Source organism: Enoplosus armatus, chromosome 22 (genome assembly GCF_043641665.1).
Source record: "Enoplosus armatus isolate fEnoArm2 chromosome 22, fEnoArm2.hap1, whole genome shotgun sequence".
Taxonomy (NCBI): Eukaryota; Metazoa; Chordata; class Actinopteri; order Centrarchiformes; family Enoplosidae; genus Enoplosus; species Enoplosus armatus.
Window position 1 is genome coordinate 3,489,009 of NC_092201.1, and position 17,437 is coordinate 3,506,445.

The window sequence follows — 17,437 nt, forward strand, 5'->3', positions numbered from 1 at the left end:
ATGTATTATTCACATTTACCATGGACAAAGATGACAAACCTTATTTACAAGAACAGAGAAACATATTTTATTTCCATTATTTGGCATTCAGAAGAATATTTGTTCCTGTTAAAATAGATGCTCCATGAAATAATTAATTCAATATCTATACAAAAGATGAATCCTACAACAGTCTTGTACAGTACTCTCAACAGACGGACTTCCGCTGTTCATCAATTTGTTTGTCAAATGAACCTGTACTGTATTTATATATATATATGATAGATATTCTCATTACTTATGGTGCTATAGGATCTCAATACAGACAATTTAAGTCCACAGGACTGTTTTCAAACTTTCAACTCACTCTGGAAAAGTGTCAAACAGTGTGATGTTATGGCTCTGTTATTACGTAGCACTTCAAACAGCACAGTGATAGCAGCAGTAGATTCTTGTGTATACAATACTTGCACAATGGTTAGACAGGTGTTTTAAAGACCAAAGCCGACAGGGATACTGTTGATTTTTTTTTAAACTTTAATGCCTCAAGAATGATAATTATTCAATATTTTTTTCAGAGTTGTATTCTTGAAAGCAAAACCTGAAATAAAAACTAAAATTCACACCATCAGGGGACAACTGAAAGGCATTTCTGACCAAATTGTGTGATGGATATTAGCAGCTCGATAAGGCAGGGTGAGGGGAGTTTAACAGACTGACAACACTGAAGCTGTTGAGGAAAACAATCCTCCCACAACACACTGGAATGATCGCCGTTTTCAGACATCTGGTGTAAAAATATATGGAGTTGTGGTCAGAGAGGAACCCTCACATATGAATCTTAAATACCCTTCACCAACTACAGCTTTTAAGCTCCAAAACAAAAAGAAGTACAACTTTTAAGACTGTGAAAAGTGCTTTGGATGTTTTTTTTTCTTCTGCAACTCATAGGGGTAAAAGGTCAAGACGGATGTGGGGTTCCTGTAGGCACAAGCCTCAGTTCTGGGGTCTAGTCCCTGCTGCGGGGGTTATGTGGTGGAGGAGCTCCTTCCACGGGAGCTGAGCTGGGAACCGAGAGCAGCTGACCGGCGTGCATGCGCTCATTGACGCGCAGCTGACACCCGTCCTGCAGCATGCGTAGAGCTATCTTGGCGATGTTGCGTGAATCGTCCAGCCCGGAGTGAGGGCGGCCTTCATACTTCAGACCCAACTTCTCCAACATGGTGCTCAGCTTCGTCTGTGTGCGGGGGACCTAAAGGAGGAAAACGGCTGGTTGGTGTTTGTAAGAAGGCATTTACATTCAGTCTCCCATCAAATGATCAAAAACCCAAACCTTGTAGAAGTTTCCATATGACTTCCTTATGTTGATCCACTTCTTTGCAAACTGAGGATATCTGATCCGGCTAATTCGGCACTGGATGTTGAGGAACTTGCTCATATCCCAGGCCCTGAAGAAGATGGAAAATAGAAGTAGAGTAACCTTCAGTTAAGATTTCACTAAGCTGGCGGGAAGAGACACAAATTCAGATCAAATTCTGCATCATTAGTGAATTGAAACATCATACCCATCAGTCAGAATGGCATATTTGTACTTTGTCCCGAGCTCCCTCTCCTGAAGCCAAGCTACGACCCGCTGAAGGACTGCAGGAAATGGGTCTGCTTCATCGACCATTTTCTGCTCAACAAAACAAAAAGTCATATTAATATGACACCGATATCAAAGAAGACACTTTGATATAAATTGAGCTCCACCAACCTGTGTTATTCCTGTTAACTTCACACAGAAGTCTGAAAGCTGTGGGTTCAACTCTGGTTTCACATATTCCTGAAAGGTGTCCACCTGCAAAATAAATGGGGAAAAACATATTCATAAATACAAAACTCACCCTGCAGGTTAAAAACTGAACAATCCTACCTTCATCACAAACGCAACTTACAATTTCTAAAGTGTGCGTGTTGATAAGAACCATGGGGAACTCGATGATTTCATGATGGAAGTCTGCAGGATTATCCTCCTCACATGTTGCTTCAAAGTCCACCACACAGATGTAGTCGTAGTAGGTGTCAGTGGGTCCTCCCTCTGCTGCAGACTGCATCAGCTTCTGCTTCTTATAGTGGCTCTTCAACCTCTTCTTCATCACATCCTTTACACCTCTTTACACACAAAGAGAAAAGGGTTTAGGAAACACTCTTTATATTTTATGAAATTCAGTAGCTTTCAATACTGGCAGTAGAAAAGAACTGAGCTTGAGATTTCTGCATTCATCTTTGTGTGCACCTCGCCCTGGTTTAACTTCAAACATTTACAAAAAGCTGCTGCAGATCCTTTTAAACTTTCTGTATTGTGGCTACTCTTACCTTGTGTCAAGCTGCAGCTCTGCTAACTTGATCCGAAGCTCCTCCTTGGACATGCGGTTGATGTGTCCATTAGCCAAAGCGATCTCTTTGTACACCGGATGACTGAAGTCACTGTTTGACTGAGATGGGGACACTTCGGGATCAGGTTCTCCGGCGGGACATATCCTGCTGCAAGGCTTTTCCTGAGGAATAATCATGTCAGTCATTACGAGTCACAGTAACCTAACATACAGAGCATGGAGCAAGTTGTAGATGTGGTTTGTTTATAGAAAGAGATAATGTCAGAGTAAAGTCCAAAGATGTGTCGGCTCTGATTTGTAAAAGGCGCACAGGTCAGAAATGTCACTCAATATCCCTCTTCCCTTTGGTTTACAGATGAGCAGCAAATTAAATGACAAAAGTAATACAAATGCAAATAAAATGTAAAATATAAAACAAGATAAAATAGGATAGGGATAGGAGTGGAAGAGAAGTGGGTGTTTCTATACATTTGCATTTATTGTTTTGCTGATTGACTGCTTGACTCCCCAACGAAATAAATCATCAATAAAACAGTTAACATTGATTGATGAGAACAAAAAGAAAACACTTCCATTGCTGTGCAGGTGACTATAGAAACTAAAACAAGCTAAAACACTAATATGGCCTTTCAACTTCACATTAAGTGTCAGACACTCAGAAGAAACAGACAGGAAATTTGGACCTGCCTCTACATATCCTACCTCACTATTACTTGCTTATTCTTAAATGTGCAATCCATACAAATATATATATATATAGAGACATACATATTCATTGCTGTTGTATATATTTTTACTTTTATTTTTCACTTAAATATTGTAAATGTGTATATTTTAAATTTTCTATTTCTTATTTTTATATTTTGTACATACTTTTATTTCTAAATGTATGCTGCTTTCTACGCTTGAATGGGAGCACCGGTACTGTACAATTTCCCCCAGAAATAAAGTATTTCTGATTCTGATGATTAACAAAATGGCAGCTTTTATAGCTGGTTCCCTCTGCCACGTTTTTGTAGAAGTAACTTCACTTCAGTATATTTGTTTTTAAATGTAAAGATATTATATATCACTGTGAACCATGTACTTGTTAAGAGCAATTTGTATGCTGCTACCGGAGCTTTACATCAAAGAGACTCAGCGTTAAATGGCTTGTTTATTCTGTATCTCATTTCAAAACATGAAGCTAGTTTGCTGCTTCCACCAACCTTTTCATCTTCTCTTGTATTAGACATCTTCACATTGACGTCCTTGGCATTAATATTCTCCTTGTGCTCATCCATTTAAAGTGGAAGTGAATCCAGAAACTAGTCAGCAGTTTAAAAAATAACCTAACATGAATTTAAGTCATGAAAATAATGTTAATCTAACGCTAGTGGTCTTGCTAGCTACACTTGCTAACATTAGCTAATAGGATAGCCAACATTCCTGTGTGACTTCTCCGCGCGTGTTTCCTTTGAAGCCGCCAAATACGAAGTTAATCCCTTGAGTTATTATTATTATTATTATTATTATTATTATTGCTGTTATAAACGTCAAAATCGAATACGAACAACATATACTAGCTTAGCCTTATTCTTTCAGCGCCAGGGGCAGCTCTCCGCAGCAACACTGAACTTTTTTTAAGGTCTACAGTTATGACGACTTCCGCTTTGCGCCAAAACGACATGACGCTCACTTTCGCCATCTTGTGGTGTGGATGATACAAAACATGCCTCACAATACACACTGTATTTTGGCAGATGTAGTCTTTTTCAAAGTCAGATATTTTACTTAAGTAAAGGTAGCAGTACTACAGTGTACAAATACTCTGCATTCAAAATCTTAGTTAAGTAAAAGTACAAAAGTATTAGTATCAAAATATACTTATGTACCTAAAGTACTCTTTATACAGAATGGCCCATTTTAGAATAATATATTTTATATTACTGGATTATAATAATTGATGCATTAATGTGTACATCACTTTAATGTTGCAGCTGGTAACATTTATGAGAGACATTGGACACAATTGATGTGTAATTTTGAGGCATTGCTTATATGGGACAGCTAGGTGGCAGTCTCCTCTAAGTTTTATTCTGTGCCGTGCATGCATACATAAAATATAATGTATGCGCCTTAGAAAATGTACAGGACTCAGTACAGATGTTTGAACTTAACCTGGCCCGGTGCCGGGGAGAGCCATGCCTTTGTGAGGAATATTAACGTTGACAGAAACAGAGCAGTGTGCAGGGCAAAGAGCAGGAGGAAAGGAAAGAAAGGAAAAGAGCTAAACACAGTCTGAATAATGAATCTGAGGCCGCAGAATCTGGATAAAAGATTTATGATCCACAAAACAGCTGGAAAATGGACTTGCTACATGTTCTATGTGCCATAAAACACTAACGTGTCCATCAGTGTAGCGTAGGGATAGGACAGTGTTAGTTATAACTAGAGCCAGGAGCCGGTTATCTTAGCTTAGCATAAAGACTGGAAACGGGTGGAAACAGCTCTATAGATCACTATTAAATGTTAGCTGGTTAAACCATGTAAAGCAACTTGTAACTTTGGTTTGAAAAGTGCTGTATAAATAAAATGTATTATTATAACTGACACAATATATCTCGGTTGTTTAATCAAAATAACTGAAGTATAAAACTAATATTGTGGTATTTCTTGGCCAGGAAGTAACTTCACCAAGAAATAGTCATATCCCACTCAATACACTTGTACACTTTTTCTACGGATTAAACTGACAAGATATAATATGTTAATTTGTGAGTTTTATTGGTGATGGTTGGCAGATTTTGTGGTAGGCTAACTGTTAATGCTAAGCTATGCTAACCGTCTCCAGATTGTAGCTTCATATTGAACTTACAAACATGACAGTGGTATTAATCTTATCGAGTGTTTTCCTATTTCTTTAATTATGAGTTATAATATGAAGAAACTGAAATTTCTGTGGCCAAGCTAACTACAGTTAACAGTCAAATTAATCATTTAAAATTCAAAATAACCAAAATTAATTGTTGTAAATGTATTGAACCATATTCTGGTTTTGAGAAAATGTAGCATATGCGTATGCATATTTTAATGGGGACACTATGACAGCAGATAACAAATAATTGTGTCCTGAATACTGTGAGACATTAAAATATCTGTAATATTCTTTCAAATACAAGAAAGAACACTTTAGTGTTTTTTCTCTACACCAACCCACCTCATTGCACCGCTGGTGGGTGTTTGTTAAGTCATTTACACCCATTTTATGTATGAATTCCTTATGATGCTTGCAGAGTGGTTTGATCCCCATCCTCACATCACCCAGTCTGTCTGATGGATAATGAATAATGGATGGGATGTTAGGAATAAAAAAAAAAAAGGACCAACAGGAAACAGAAAATCAGGAGCAATCTTAGAAAAACAAAGATTTATTCTCTCATTTGAAAAAAATAATGTTATGGAAAACCCATAACCAGAAACGAATGCACATAGAAGAGACAGAAATGTGAAAATATACATTATGGACTTACAAATACAGCTTTGGAGAAGAGGTGCATGTCTCTGGAAGAGGAGACAGAAATAGTTTTTGAGCCAATCAAAGACTAATGGTCAGAAAACAGAAAAGAAAATAGTCATTTCAGGTTTATTTAGAAAGGCTAAGGTGCCTTAAAAAATCTCCACATTTGGCTTTTGAAGGGACGCAAAGTTACACAGTAAAAGAAATAAGCTGCATTGAAAAGGCATCAGTCCCACTTCATCCCCCTCATCATCACAGTGATACAGGGTTAGGGAGCATGGAGCTACATTGTTCAGTTTCCTCTGTCCAATCTGTAACGCTGCATTCAAGTCACGTGGGAAAAACAGTTGCTACTGTGCTGATATTGCCACTTATTTTAGTAGTAAAGTAGAACATTCTGTTTGGGAACAAGGCAATGGACCAGATTTGTGAGATTACTGACATTTCAGTATTTTAGTGCAAGGACAGACGCTTATTTCATGTAAAACAACCAAAATGCATCAATCTGCATTCTAATTCATTCGTCTTAAAATAAGATGGCAGCGCAGGACTTTCTGTGCTAGTAGCAGACATCATCTGAGTCACTTCCCAGCTGTGCGAGAGTCAAGTGTGAAAAGCCTGAAAGGAGTTATGAGCAATTTAGATGTAGTAGCAGTCATCACCCACGGTCACTCCATGGCTTAAGTTTCCACAGGTGGCAATGCTTTCAAGTCAAGACTGTCAGATAATCGCTGCTGTTATTCCCACCGGACATGAATGCAGCATAACATCAAAGGCTTCACACAAAAGTTAATTTGTTCTGTTCACCTTGTAAAAAGGCAGTACAAAAAAATCAGGATCTTTAAGCATTTAGAGCTTTTCTCTAGTCGTCTTGGCCTTCACAGTTTACATGCTAGCTGGTCGATGCTAAAGCTGCAGTCTTTGGAACTGAGCAAAACATGCCAACTCACGGACCAAGTTCATTTCTCAAATAGATTTGAGAAGCAACGGTTACCCGAATAACAAAAAACAGATTTCACATGACGAAAAACCCCATAGTATTAAATTAAGAAGACAGGAGTTTTGACATTTTGGGAAATATGCTCATTCACTTTCTTGCAAAGTGTTAGATGAAAATATCAATACCAATCTCATGTCTGTATGCTAACTATGAAGCCAGTGGCAGGTTGGCTTAGCTTAGCTCAAAGACTGGACTTATTTGTGAGCTGTCAAGGTGGTGGTAGGTGGATTTTGTTACCTTCAGATAGAGCCAGGCTAGCTGTTTCCCCTTGTTTCCAGTCTTTATGCTAAGCTACGTTAATCGTCTCCTGGCTCTAGCTTCATATAGCGTAGACAGACACGAGTGGCATCGATCTTCTCACCTAACTCTCACCAAGACAGCAAATATTTCACAAAGCATGAAACTCAGTATTGACACACAAGAAGGCGTACAGCACATGAACGCACACTCAGACAGACACAAACACACCCACACAGTTTAAAACTACGGCTTCAAAAATGTCCTTTTGAATGACGAGAAAAACATCACATAAATACTGAACAGTTAAGTACAGACACGGTACAAATCAACCTTCAGGTGGACGTGTCTTTGTGTTGTCACAGCTGGCTGGTGTACAAGGAGGCGTACTGTGCGGGTTCAAGACTGATGGACTGGCCACATACTGCCAGTGAGTGTTTGTTTAGAGGTGTGAGGTGGTGCTATAACACATACACTTCCCTTTAAGGACAGGAAATAATCCCTGTATTTCCATGCCCTCAATAAAACCCACTCATCTATATTTAGATTTTAGTGTCTGTTGTTGGTGCAACCAGAATCTTCTGATGACCAGATGAGGGTGGGGGGGGGGGGGGGGGGGGGGGGGGTAATCCAAAAGCCAATAATATGGCTGGCATCTGATCAATTCAGGCTGATTCATCTCTTATTGGTCCGATACTTCGGACTGTAGTGATGCAGTCATGTCAGCGTTGTGCCGTGTTTACATGTTTCAGCCTTGTAGACAGCGCGTTATTAGAGCTTTATCACAGTTCTGTGCAGTTGTGATAACTTATATCAGCTTACATCTGTGTGTGTTGTTTGATGGAATCACTTTGGAGGTGCATTCTGGGAAAAGGCTTTGTGGATTTGGTGGAACCCCGTTTAGACATGCAAAGCCATAAATCAAGTCACTGTGGAGCCTAATATCGCTGGGGGAACTAGGGTTGGTGTAAGGCTACATGTAAACTCCTCCTCAGTTCTTGTGTTGCCATGACGACACACCTCATGGAGACCTGGTCGGCTAAAGTCTTCTGGTCTCATTTGTTCTCCTAGATCAGTGCGGTAGGACGAGTCGTTCCAAAGCACACTGTAAATGTTCCCAGTTCTTCCACAGCAGTGCTAACACAGACACGCCCACGCAGGTGAGCGCCAGGTGGAGGCGGCTACGCAGCAGCGGAGCGGTGAACTTAGCCGCCGTGGAAACGCACACCAGGATCACGGTGACGATAGCCAGCATGATGTTGATGCATTTCCCCAGCAGCACCTTGGCGTCGGTGTTTTCCACCTGAACTGTCTGTTGCTGCTGCTGCTGGAGCTCGAGCTTCGACACACGAGTCTGGCACGACTCCAGGACCTCCTGCGCGCACGCACGCACACACGCACACACGCACACACAAACACACACACACACACACACACACAGTATGGTTAACATCAGGGAGATACTGGAGAGCAGTGACTCATAAGGGAAGGGCAGTGAAACTGGATTAGATATGAATTGACATCAGCTGCATTGGAAATGAACAGGAGTTGTGTTTCACATTGGAAATGAGTGGGAGATGCTGGGGGCACTTCGGTGGCTCCGGTGTGTGTAACCATGAGATATTGTTGAATGTCTTTCTGTCGTTTTTTTTCTTTAAAAAAAGGAAAATGCCCCAAATTATAAAAGAATTAATGAATTGGTCTAAAACAGTGAAAATGACCGTTACTGTTGAATTCACTCCGCACCTCAGTGTTACTTAACATAGAAATACAGGAGGTTCAGCTTTGTTTCTCTGCAATTTTTTGAGCCTCGGCAGCTGTTGCTACTGAATGGAAGAGAAGCCAGTCAGAGGCACGAATCAAGAAAATGCTTTGTTGTTTCACTTGTGAACAAAACACTGCATCATAGTCGATTCGAAAATGAAAGCTAATTAATTCAAGCTGCAGCCGACAGTTTATTTTCAGTTTCTCTTTAGCTTTGCCTCCCTTTTACCGAAATGTACCATGGAATTCATAGTTAACTTGTCATATTATGCACACAGGCTTATCTTGTAACTTTTTACTAAAGAACTTTCTAACACAGTTGTTCATCTGTTGTTCTGATAATTTAGTTGAGTTTCATGCACTTCTAAGCCAACTGTCAATCACCACAAACGTTGTCTATGGAGATAATTCATCCTGAAATAGAGCTTGGCAATTAAAAAAAACAGAAAATCCTCACATTTAAGACTTAAGATTATCAAAATTCAAAAAATCTAAATAGTCATTTCAGTACTGGAGTTAAGTGTCTGTATAGTCTGACAACAAAACAGAGAAATTCCAGCGCTATACTTGTTCAAATACATGTTAAAGGCTGAATGTGAGCGTGTGGTGCATTATATAACTGTATGTATACACGACACACATTACCTGTATGTCCCTGGCCCTCTCGTAGGCCTGGTAGGCCACCTTCTCCTCTATACTGGCCAGTTCCTGCTTCAGATTACTGGTCTCGTGCTGGTGGAGCTCTGTCAGGTCATTTAACTGGTCCTCCAACCGCTCATACCTGACAGAAACACACACGCAGAGTAGGTGGAGGCAGAGAGCCAAGGAGAGAGCGAGAAACAATGCATAATTGAGTGTGTGTGTGTGTGTGTGTGGGCGAGTAACAGTACAGCAGTTTATCTACTACCGCAACTAAGCTGCTGAAAACATTTGCCCTTGGTTGACTTAGCAACAGTCTGGGGGTTTGTGTGTAAGCTCCACTATCTATTTTTAGTTTACAAAAGCTCATAATAATGGCCCCTCTAAAACTGTCAAAAGCTCTTCAAAGTTCAACAGCAGATGTTTGCCCAGTTAGGAGTGTTAGGAAGGAGTGAGGATTACTGGATTCCAAACAAACATTTGTTGTCATCAGTATTTATTTTTGATATGTATAAATATTTTAGGGTTCAATATTAAGCTGATCAAGATGAATGATTTCCAGACACCTTAAAATGAAGCAATATTGATGCGTTCATACGTCTACAGGTTATGGCCTCAGTGTGGTCGTTCAACCAAAGAGTAATTCTTCCTTCTGGGAAGTTTCATTTGAAGGACTTTTAGAGGCACGAGGAGGTCAAAGTATCCAGTATTTTACAAGAAAATCTTATCTCTGTAATCTTTATTCATCTTGATTATTTTTTTCATCTTCTTCATCACAGTGAGGTTTATGTTGTGCTGACTGACTGGATGGAGATTAAATGTGGTCCTGTTCTGTGTTGCTTTCTGTTTAAACTCAATAAAATGCACCCTTGAATGAATCCTACCTGTATCTCTCCTCCTGCATCATCTGTGTGAAGTAGCTGTAATCTCGTTTGAACTGTGAATTCAGAGTCTCCATGTCCTCTGCCAGCTGTGCCTGACCCTCCCTGATCTCCCGCACCATGTCCAGCACCTCCCCCATCCGCCCGTTGGAGTCTGACCTCCCTGGACCTCCAGATCCCGCCCCCGATCCTCCGGCTGGATTCCCGTTTGAGTCAGCAGATGCAGACGTCCCCGTGGAGCACTCATCATCGCTCTGGTACTTGGTCGCCTTGGCTACTGTGGTGGCGCTCCCGCTCAGACCCCTCGCCCCACTATCCACTTGCAGCCCCGACCCCGTCTCCATGGAGCTCTTGAGGTGTGCGATGTTGTCGGCGCTGCCAAACTTGTTCCTGATAAGATTAGCAAACTCCCGCGACTTGTTGAAGAAGAACGGTGGTGAGAGCGACACACCAGGCCCGACTGTCTTCACTTTATCCAGTGCCGGGTGCCGTCCGGTGGCGCTGACGTCCCGCAGGCTGCCCTCCTTGCTGTGAGTCCCAGACTCCTTGTTGCTGCCATCCTTGTGGCTGTGTTTCCCGTTGGTCTCGCCGTCCTTCACGCGACGGTGGTACTGCTCCAGCTTCCTCTGCAGCCGGGCGATGCTGTGTGCCGACTTCTGGTTCTTCTTTTCAAAGACCTGACGTATTCGTCCTACCTGCTGCTTGTCGGCGTTGTTTACCAGCTTAAGGTACTCGGCGACATTCTGGTCCCGAGCCGTCTGCTCCACCTTAATCTGCTCTGTCACCTAAATGGGGAATGAAAGGAGAAAAATGGATTTCCAATGAAAACGATCGGATACCAACCACTGCTCTTTTTTTCCAAAATGTAAAATCTGTAAACCTGTTGAACGTGTGGCTGTAATGACAAAGTTTGTTGTTATTATATGCTTCAATATCCCGGTGAAGTCTGGTGAAGGCCAAAGCTCCTCCATAGTGTTGCGAATACAAACCTAAATGAGTACTTTTCTCATTTCTTGAAACTAACTTTGTGCTTGTATTACTCACTGGGAGCAGAAATCCTTCACATTTTTAATAATCTCTTCATTAGGTTTCGGCTACGGCTCCAAAATACGTAAGATAAACTACAAAATCAACTGAGAGAGATCAAATTGCAGTGAAACTAAATTCCACCGATGTCTAATGTTCCTATGGTGGAAATAATTCCAGACTTTTCTACCATTTCTAATTAAAACTGAGAGAACGAGGACTATAATGAAAAGGAATCAGAGGATGGGGTAGAGCACAATTTCTTGTTAACTCAACCACTTAATTAAATATTTTTGATTGGTATCTGTAGTATCATAACTGAAATCTGGCTCATTATTTGATAAAGAAATGCTGCTTTAACTGCTCTACAAAGTACCACCGAACCGAGCTAAGGAGACTATTTAATTTAGTCTTTTACTCTTGTGTGATGTTTGCTCAGAGGGTCCACGTGTCACATGCGTACACACCGTTCTACAGGTCAAACACAGTAAACCTACAAAGAGAAATGTTTCCTCTGACCTTGAGGATCTTCTGCTGCAGGCTGTCGATACCCAGCGCTCCCTTGGTGAAATCCAGGCCCACTCCATCATCTCCAACACTGTCCACCACGTCCAGGTTGGACTCTGAGCCGCCGCGACGAATGGGCACCGGGATGCTGAGGATGTTGACATCGCTACTGCTGCGCTCCGCCTGTGGACACACACAGAAGAATGAAGAATAAATATAAAATTTTTGGCTAATCGAGTCAGCTTTAAGTAAACAAACATTCAGTATTCAGAGTGTCATCTCGAGTGCAGCTGAAAATCAACAGCCAGACAACATCTGACACAGAGAGAAAATGACAGCTCTACTCAAGTACTATACTTGCAATGGAATACATGTTGGTGTAAAAAGCAAAGCCGTGTGCAGCAGACTTCAGTCTCTGAGGTCTGTACAGGCTTTCACACTAAACTATGTACCAACAAGAATAAGAGTCTACTGCCATGCTAGCGGGTCTGTGAGGATGTACTTAAACCTAAATACTAATGTCGGCATGCTAACATGTTCACAATGACAATGTTAGCAGACACAACGAGGCTGCCATCCGTAGAGCCATGAAACTAGCATTGGCTAAAAACAGTTCAGACTAGTATTTGAGGAGGCGCAAAATTGTAAAATGCCTTATTCAACAACTTCAGAGAAAATTAAAGTTCCTTGAAGTACAATAAGTGGTATACTTACAGTAAAAAATACATATATTACAGACTTTGCACAGATGCTGCAGCCTGTACAGACCTTCAGCCTAAACTATGGGTCAAAAACCTGCCGCGTACCATTGATATAAAATATCAGGTGTGTTTATGTAGCTTTGTAGAAAAGCTTCTTTTATCTTCCGACCGGCTGTCTTGTCTGTTAGTAAGAATACACAACCACACTGGTAAGAAGGAGAAGATAAGAGCAGAGCTAAAGAAGAAAAACAAGAGGATCAAAAGGGTATTGAGTGCTTAGTCTTGAGAGGATTCTTGTGTTCAGACTGGAGGGAAACAGGAAGAAAAAGGCAGCTGATGAGACAGTAAATCTTAGTCTTAAGACTGCACAATGGTCATTTAGTGGAGCAGCGTGGAGCCCAGGGCTCCAAACAAACAGCCCCCAGTGCCTCTTGTACTGAAAATCCACTCTCTGTATTGACAAAAGCAGACGATTATGTAAGGCAACCTAAAATATTAGTATGTGGTAACTCTAGTTGCCACGGCAGCAAAGCGCACACAGACAGACTAAGCTCTAAGATACACACATATGAGCAAACTGCTGACATACCCTGAAGGCGGGTTTTTTGGCTTTATTCTTTTTTTGCCTTTTTCTTACACATAGACGAGCAGAATACACGATGCTTTAATTGTGTCCTGTGGCTTTTGGCTGTACAGCCTGTGATACATCCTGCAGAGTCAGCAATCATCATCCCTAGCAGTGAATAATAGTCCTACAATATCGAACAGTTTGCAACTTTTTTAGCTAAAAGAGAGTCCATTCATGCAAATCAATTGTTCTGAATTAAGCTAAACTTCTTGCTACTCCTGAGCACAGATGGCGAACACCCTCAGAACATCACACATCCATCGGTCCAACCAGACGGCCAGAAATGCAGCCAGAACAAACCTGTTGTAAATAACACTGAGACAAACAACATTAAGTAAAAATATACAACATTTGCCATTTGAAGCTTCACGAATGGAAGATTTGTTTGGTTTCCTCTCCTTTATAAAAACGTTCTGGTAGCTTGTGATGCGATTTTTTAAAAACCATTTATAGCCGTAAGGGTAAGGCCATTAGCCCTTAATTCTTAATCCCCTGGAGACACCATATTCTTAAGGTTTTATTTTTACACTCTGCCATGCAGTATGCCTGGATTATGTTTCCAAATAGTGACCCAATCCCCAAAAAGTATTTTTTCTGCAAATGTAGTCTGAAAGGCTCCTAAAAACATCCCCTAATTTTGACATATTTATTTATTTTCATGTGCCTACAATAGAAAAAAGTTTTGTTGTGTCAAAGAATATCAGACACATCCTTAAAGGGGAACTCCATAGATTGTTCACATCAAAGTGTGTTTGTACACCCACCCTGTATAACTTATGTCCACTGCTTTATGTCATTAAAACTCCCAAATCCCCAGAAACAATACCATAACCACTGGCGATATACATCTACTACATGTAAATATTAATGTGACTTTTCATACTACTAGCGTCAAAAGTGCTAGCGTCCTTCCACTGGAACAGTGGGTGGTAAAAGGTTAATCTGGGACATAATTAGCAGGCAATTTAATAATCAAAATTGATGAAGTCATTACCAGCTGCAGCCTCAGTTATTAGAAAGCCTCTAATAATTAGTGAATGATAACACGTGGCAACGATCAAGATACAGTACATCGTCTTTCTATTGCAGCATACACTAAACCTCCTGCTTTGGACTCACAATACTCACAGCCTTGATTTCAGTTGGATTGGATTCAAGGCTGTGTGTTTGTAAAAACATTTGTGACCAGATCACACTTTAATCTGCACAAACCAACATTTTTTTTCCTTCCCTCCTTTGCTGCCTGTCACACACAAACTGCCTGGTCATAAATCAGCTGGTTGCAAGAGATTCAAGTGTGTAAACGAGCGGCTGGCAGTGCCTCACACTCTGCAGTCCACACACGTATTGAACATCCACTGGAAAGTGGGTCTGAGGGTGATAGTGGGGAATTATTAACATGTGAACACACAGAAGCACCATATGCCTCAGAGGACACACGTGTGCGTTTTACAGAGCAGATATCTGGCCGCTGCTCGTCCTGTGACCCCGGTCTGCACTGAGGCCATTTAGATTATTATACAGATGGGTGGACACACAGCCAAAACACACAAACAACACAGTCGGGCATTTGTCCACTGGGAAATACAGAGGAACTATTCGGATACTCACTTGTCTGAAACTTCAACTCCAAGAAAAAAAAAGTGTGAATGCAGAATGCATTTCCCTTAAAAAGTGAAACATGGGCTCCAATTTTCCTTGGAGGGAACTACTGAGAATAAAACTTGACTGAAATGCTCTCAATCAAATTGTCCACAGCAGACAGCCTAAAGGGAAAAGCTAACAAAACATGTAAAGTTCTGGTAGCTTAGTTGGTTAATTTACATAACATCTGCAGCTTCCTGGCTTCAAATCTGGTGTGGAAGCTTTGATGCATATAAAAACCATCTAAAATCTCACAAAAGTCAACGCTCTACTGCGTTTAAATTCTGCCTTTTTTGTTTCTTTCAAGGAACAATGATCCTCTCAATTCCACGTACAAGCAGATCAGACTGCAAACTATTTCTGAAAGGATTTGTCGATTCATTAGTTTGTCAGTCAACAGAAAATGAATCAACGACAGCTTTGGTAAGCATTCAAGTCATTTATCATGCACACAACCTGTCAAATACTCGCTTGTTCCAGCTTCTCAGATGTGACAATTTGCTGCTTTTCTGCGTTTCATCAGGTTGTAAACTAAACATCTTTGACTTTTCAATCTCTAGTCACACAAAACAAGCAGCGTGAAGACGACAACGTGGGCCTGGGGACACAAAGTACAGCTGAGGCTGAAGGGAATGTCATTCGTTTTGCAGGTATTTGGTCATAAACCAAAGTGTTTGACAAATTAAAAATCTGACCTGATGATGGCACTCGATGAACACATCTTCACCAAAGTTTTAACAATTCATCCAGAGGGGAACATGAACGTCTCTACCAACTTTCGTGGCAATCCATCCAATAGTTGTCAAGACATTTCACTTAAAACCACAAATGTAAATCTCCTGGTGGCGCTAAAGGGAAGGTCAGGGAATCACAAGACTCAGTAGGAAACATCGTTTGGGAAACATGAACATCTGTGCAAAATGTTGTGTCAAACCATCTGCTGGATGTTGAGATATTTCAGTCTGAACCAAAGTGATCGACTGACCTTGTCATTCCTAGAGCCACGCCGCGAGCGTGGCTAAAAATAATCTATATATTAACTGAAAATGAAAATAATAATCAATCGAAGGCCTAAACTATTGGAAATTCAACAAAAAACAACATGTAAAGCACTCAAAATGAGGCAGATATAGTGTGTCTGTGCGTTGGTGTGTGATTTGCATTGCTTTCTATATTGAAAATCTAAGATTAGAGACTGGAGAGGAAGCTTGTGGTGTGCACTGTATGTGAAAAAGAGAGAGAGAGAGAGTGGGCCAGCAAGTGCTACTCCAACTCCCACTAAGCCATTGATGGAGCTGGAAGAAGGGACCTTGCCGTGGGGAGACGACGGCCAGGCACAAATACACAGGAAAGTGCCCAGGGAAACCTTGCTTTTGTTGCCCCAAGTACCCAGTCAGAAGTTATTTATTCCTGCCTCCGATCCATCAATTTATTTTCCACTAACATGAGCCAGAGGTAGAGACAAGTCAGAGACAAGGAAACGGTAAACATGTCGTCCCTCATCCTCCCCTTCAGTGTAATTTTACCAACCCACAAAGACCAATCAGCGACTGTCTGCCAGTGACGAATGAACAAAAATCGATCCACAACACTGATCCATCAAGTCAAGGCTGTTCACAGGAAATGTAAAGTCCCCTCTGAATGCTAGTTAAGATCAGTACATACATGTCAACAGTCACACAGGAAGCTACTTTAATGTGCTGATAAGACATCATACTCCTATTGTATGTGTGTGTACATTAGAACTTATGGTAACCTACTCAGTTTAAGGTATGCCAAACAACAACAACCAAACAACGAGAAGACAATGTACAGACAAAATGATTAATCAAGTAATAAAATAAACAAACAAATAAATATGCACATAAATAAACTAATCAATTAATTGCTTATTGGTACCAGAGAGAGAAGAATGAATGTAAAGCTAAATATGTGAAAGCCAAAGCTAAAGCCAAATAATGTATTCTTCATCCTTCATTGTTCTTCTCCGTGACAAATGGGCGCTTAAAAACACTGAATGTAACAGAGATTATACCACATTAGTCATTTATTAGTCGGCTCTAACCCAGCATGGAGCCACACACTGTCTGACACAGCACACCAGATTAGCACCGGCTGAATTAAACTGGTGTGTGTTTGAGTGTCGGGGAGGAAATAATGGGATTGGGAGAACACAGATCAAGAGATTTAGTGGAGGCCATGTTTAAAACCGGGCTTTTTAAGCCAATCACAGGAAGCTACCTCATCACAGCGAGATGACATGTAACTGCCTCATACATGGATAGACACCACAAAGATAGTTTCAACCTATGAGAGAGCTGCAAAGTAACCATGGCAACAACACTCATGCATTATGCTACATTAAGGGAACCATAAACTCACAATGACAATGCTAACATGCTGATATTTAGCAGGTATAATGTTTACTATGTTCATCATCTTAGTTTAGCATGTTAGCATGCTAATGCACGCTAAATGCAAAGTACAGCTGAGACAGATGGGAAAGTTATCAGTTTAGTAGGTTTTTAGTCATAAACCAAAGTATTGGATAAAT

The 17,437-nt window shown here is 40.8% G+C and overlaps 2 protein-coding genes across 4 annotated transcripts in view; both read right to left on the reverse strand.

Moving 5' to 3' along the window:
* Window positions 1-64: 64 nt before the first annotated feature.
* Window positions 65-3,724, reverse strand: eri1 (exoribonuclease 1). Its single transcript, XM_070929095.1, has 7 exons — window positions 3,566-3,724; window positions 2,338-2,519; window positions 1,917-2,133; window positions 1,736-1,819; window positions 1,545-1,654; window positions 1,313-1,427; window positions 65-1,231 (listed from the first exon to the last, which is right to left on the reverse strand). Exons 1-7 carry the CDS (start codon window positions 3,638-3,640, stop codon window positions 989-991), a joined length of 1,026 nt encoding a protein of 341 aa, XP_070785196.1. The 5' UTR covers window positions 3,641-3,724; the 3' UTR covers window positions 65-988.
* A 3,996-nt stretch (window positions 3,725-7,720) lies between these two features.
* tmcc3 (transmembrane and coiled-coil domain family 3) overlaps window positions 7,721-17,437 on the reverse strand; it is a 37,683-nt gene continuing 27,966 nt past the window's right edge. For all 3 annotated transcript variants that reach the window (XM_070928842.1, XM_070928843.1, XM_070928844.1), the window contains exons 2-5: window positions 11,923-12,093; window positions 10,381-11,162; window positions 9,503-9,638; window positions 7,721-8,468 (exon numbers count right to left, since the gene is read on the reverse strand). In XM_070928842.1, coding sequence (XP_070784943.1) covers window positions 8,166-8,468; window positions 9,503-9,638; window positions 10,381-11,162; window positions 11,923-12,093 — 1,392 coding nt within the window. In that variant the 3' untranslated portion in view covers window positions 7,721-8,165. The remainder of the gene's footprint in view (window positions 8,469-9,502; window positions 9,639-10,380; window positions 11,163-11,922; window positions 12,094-17,437) is intronic.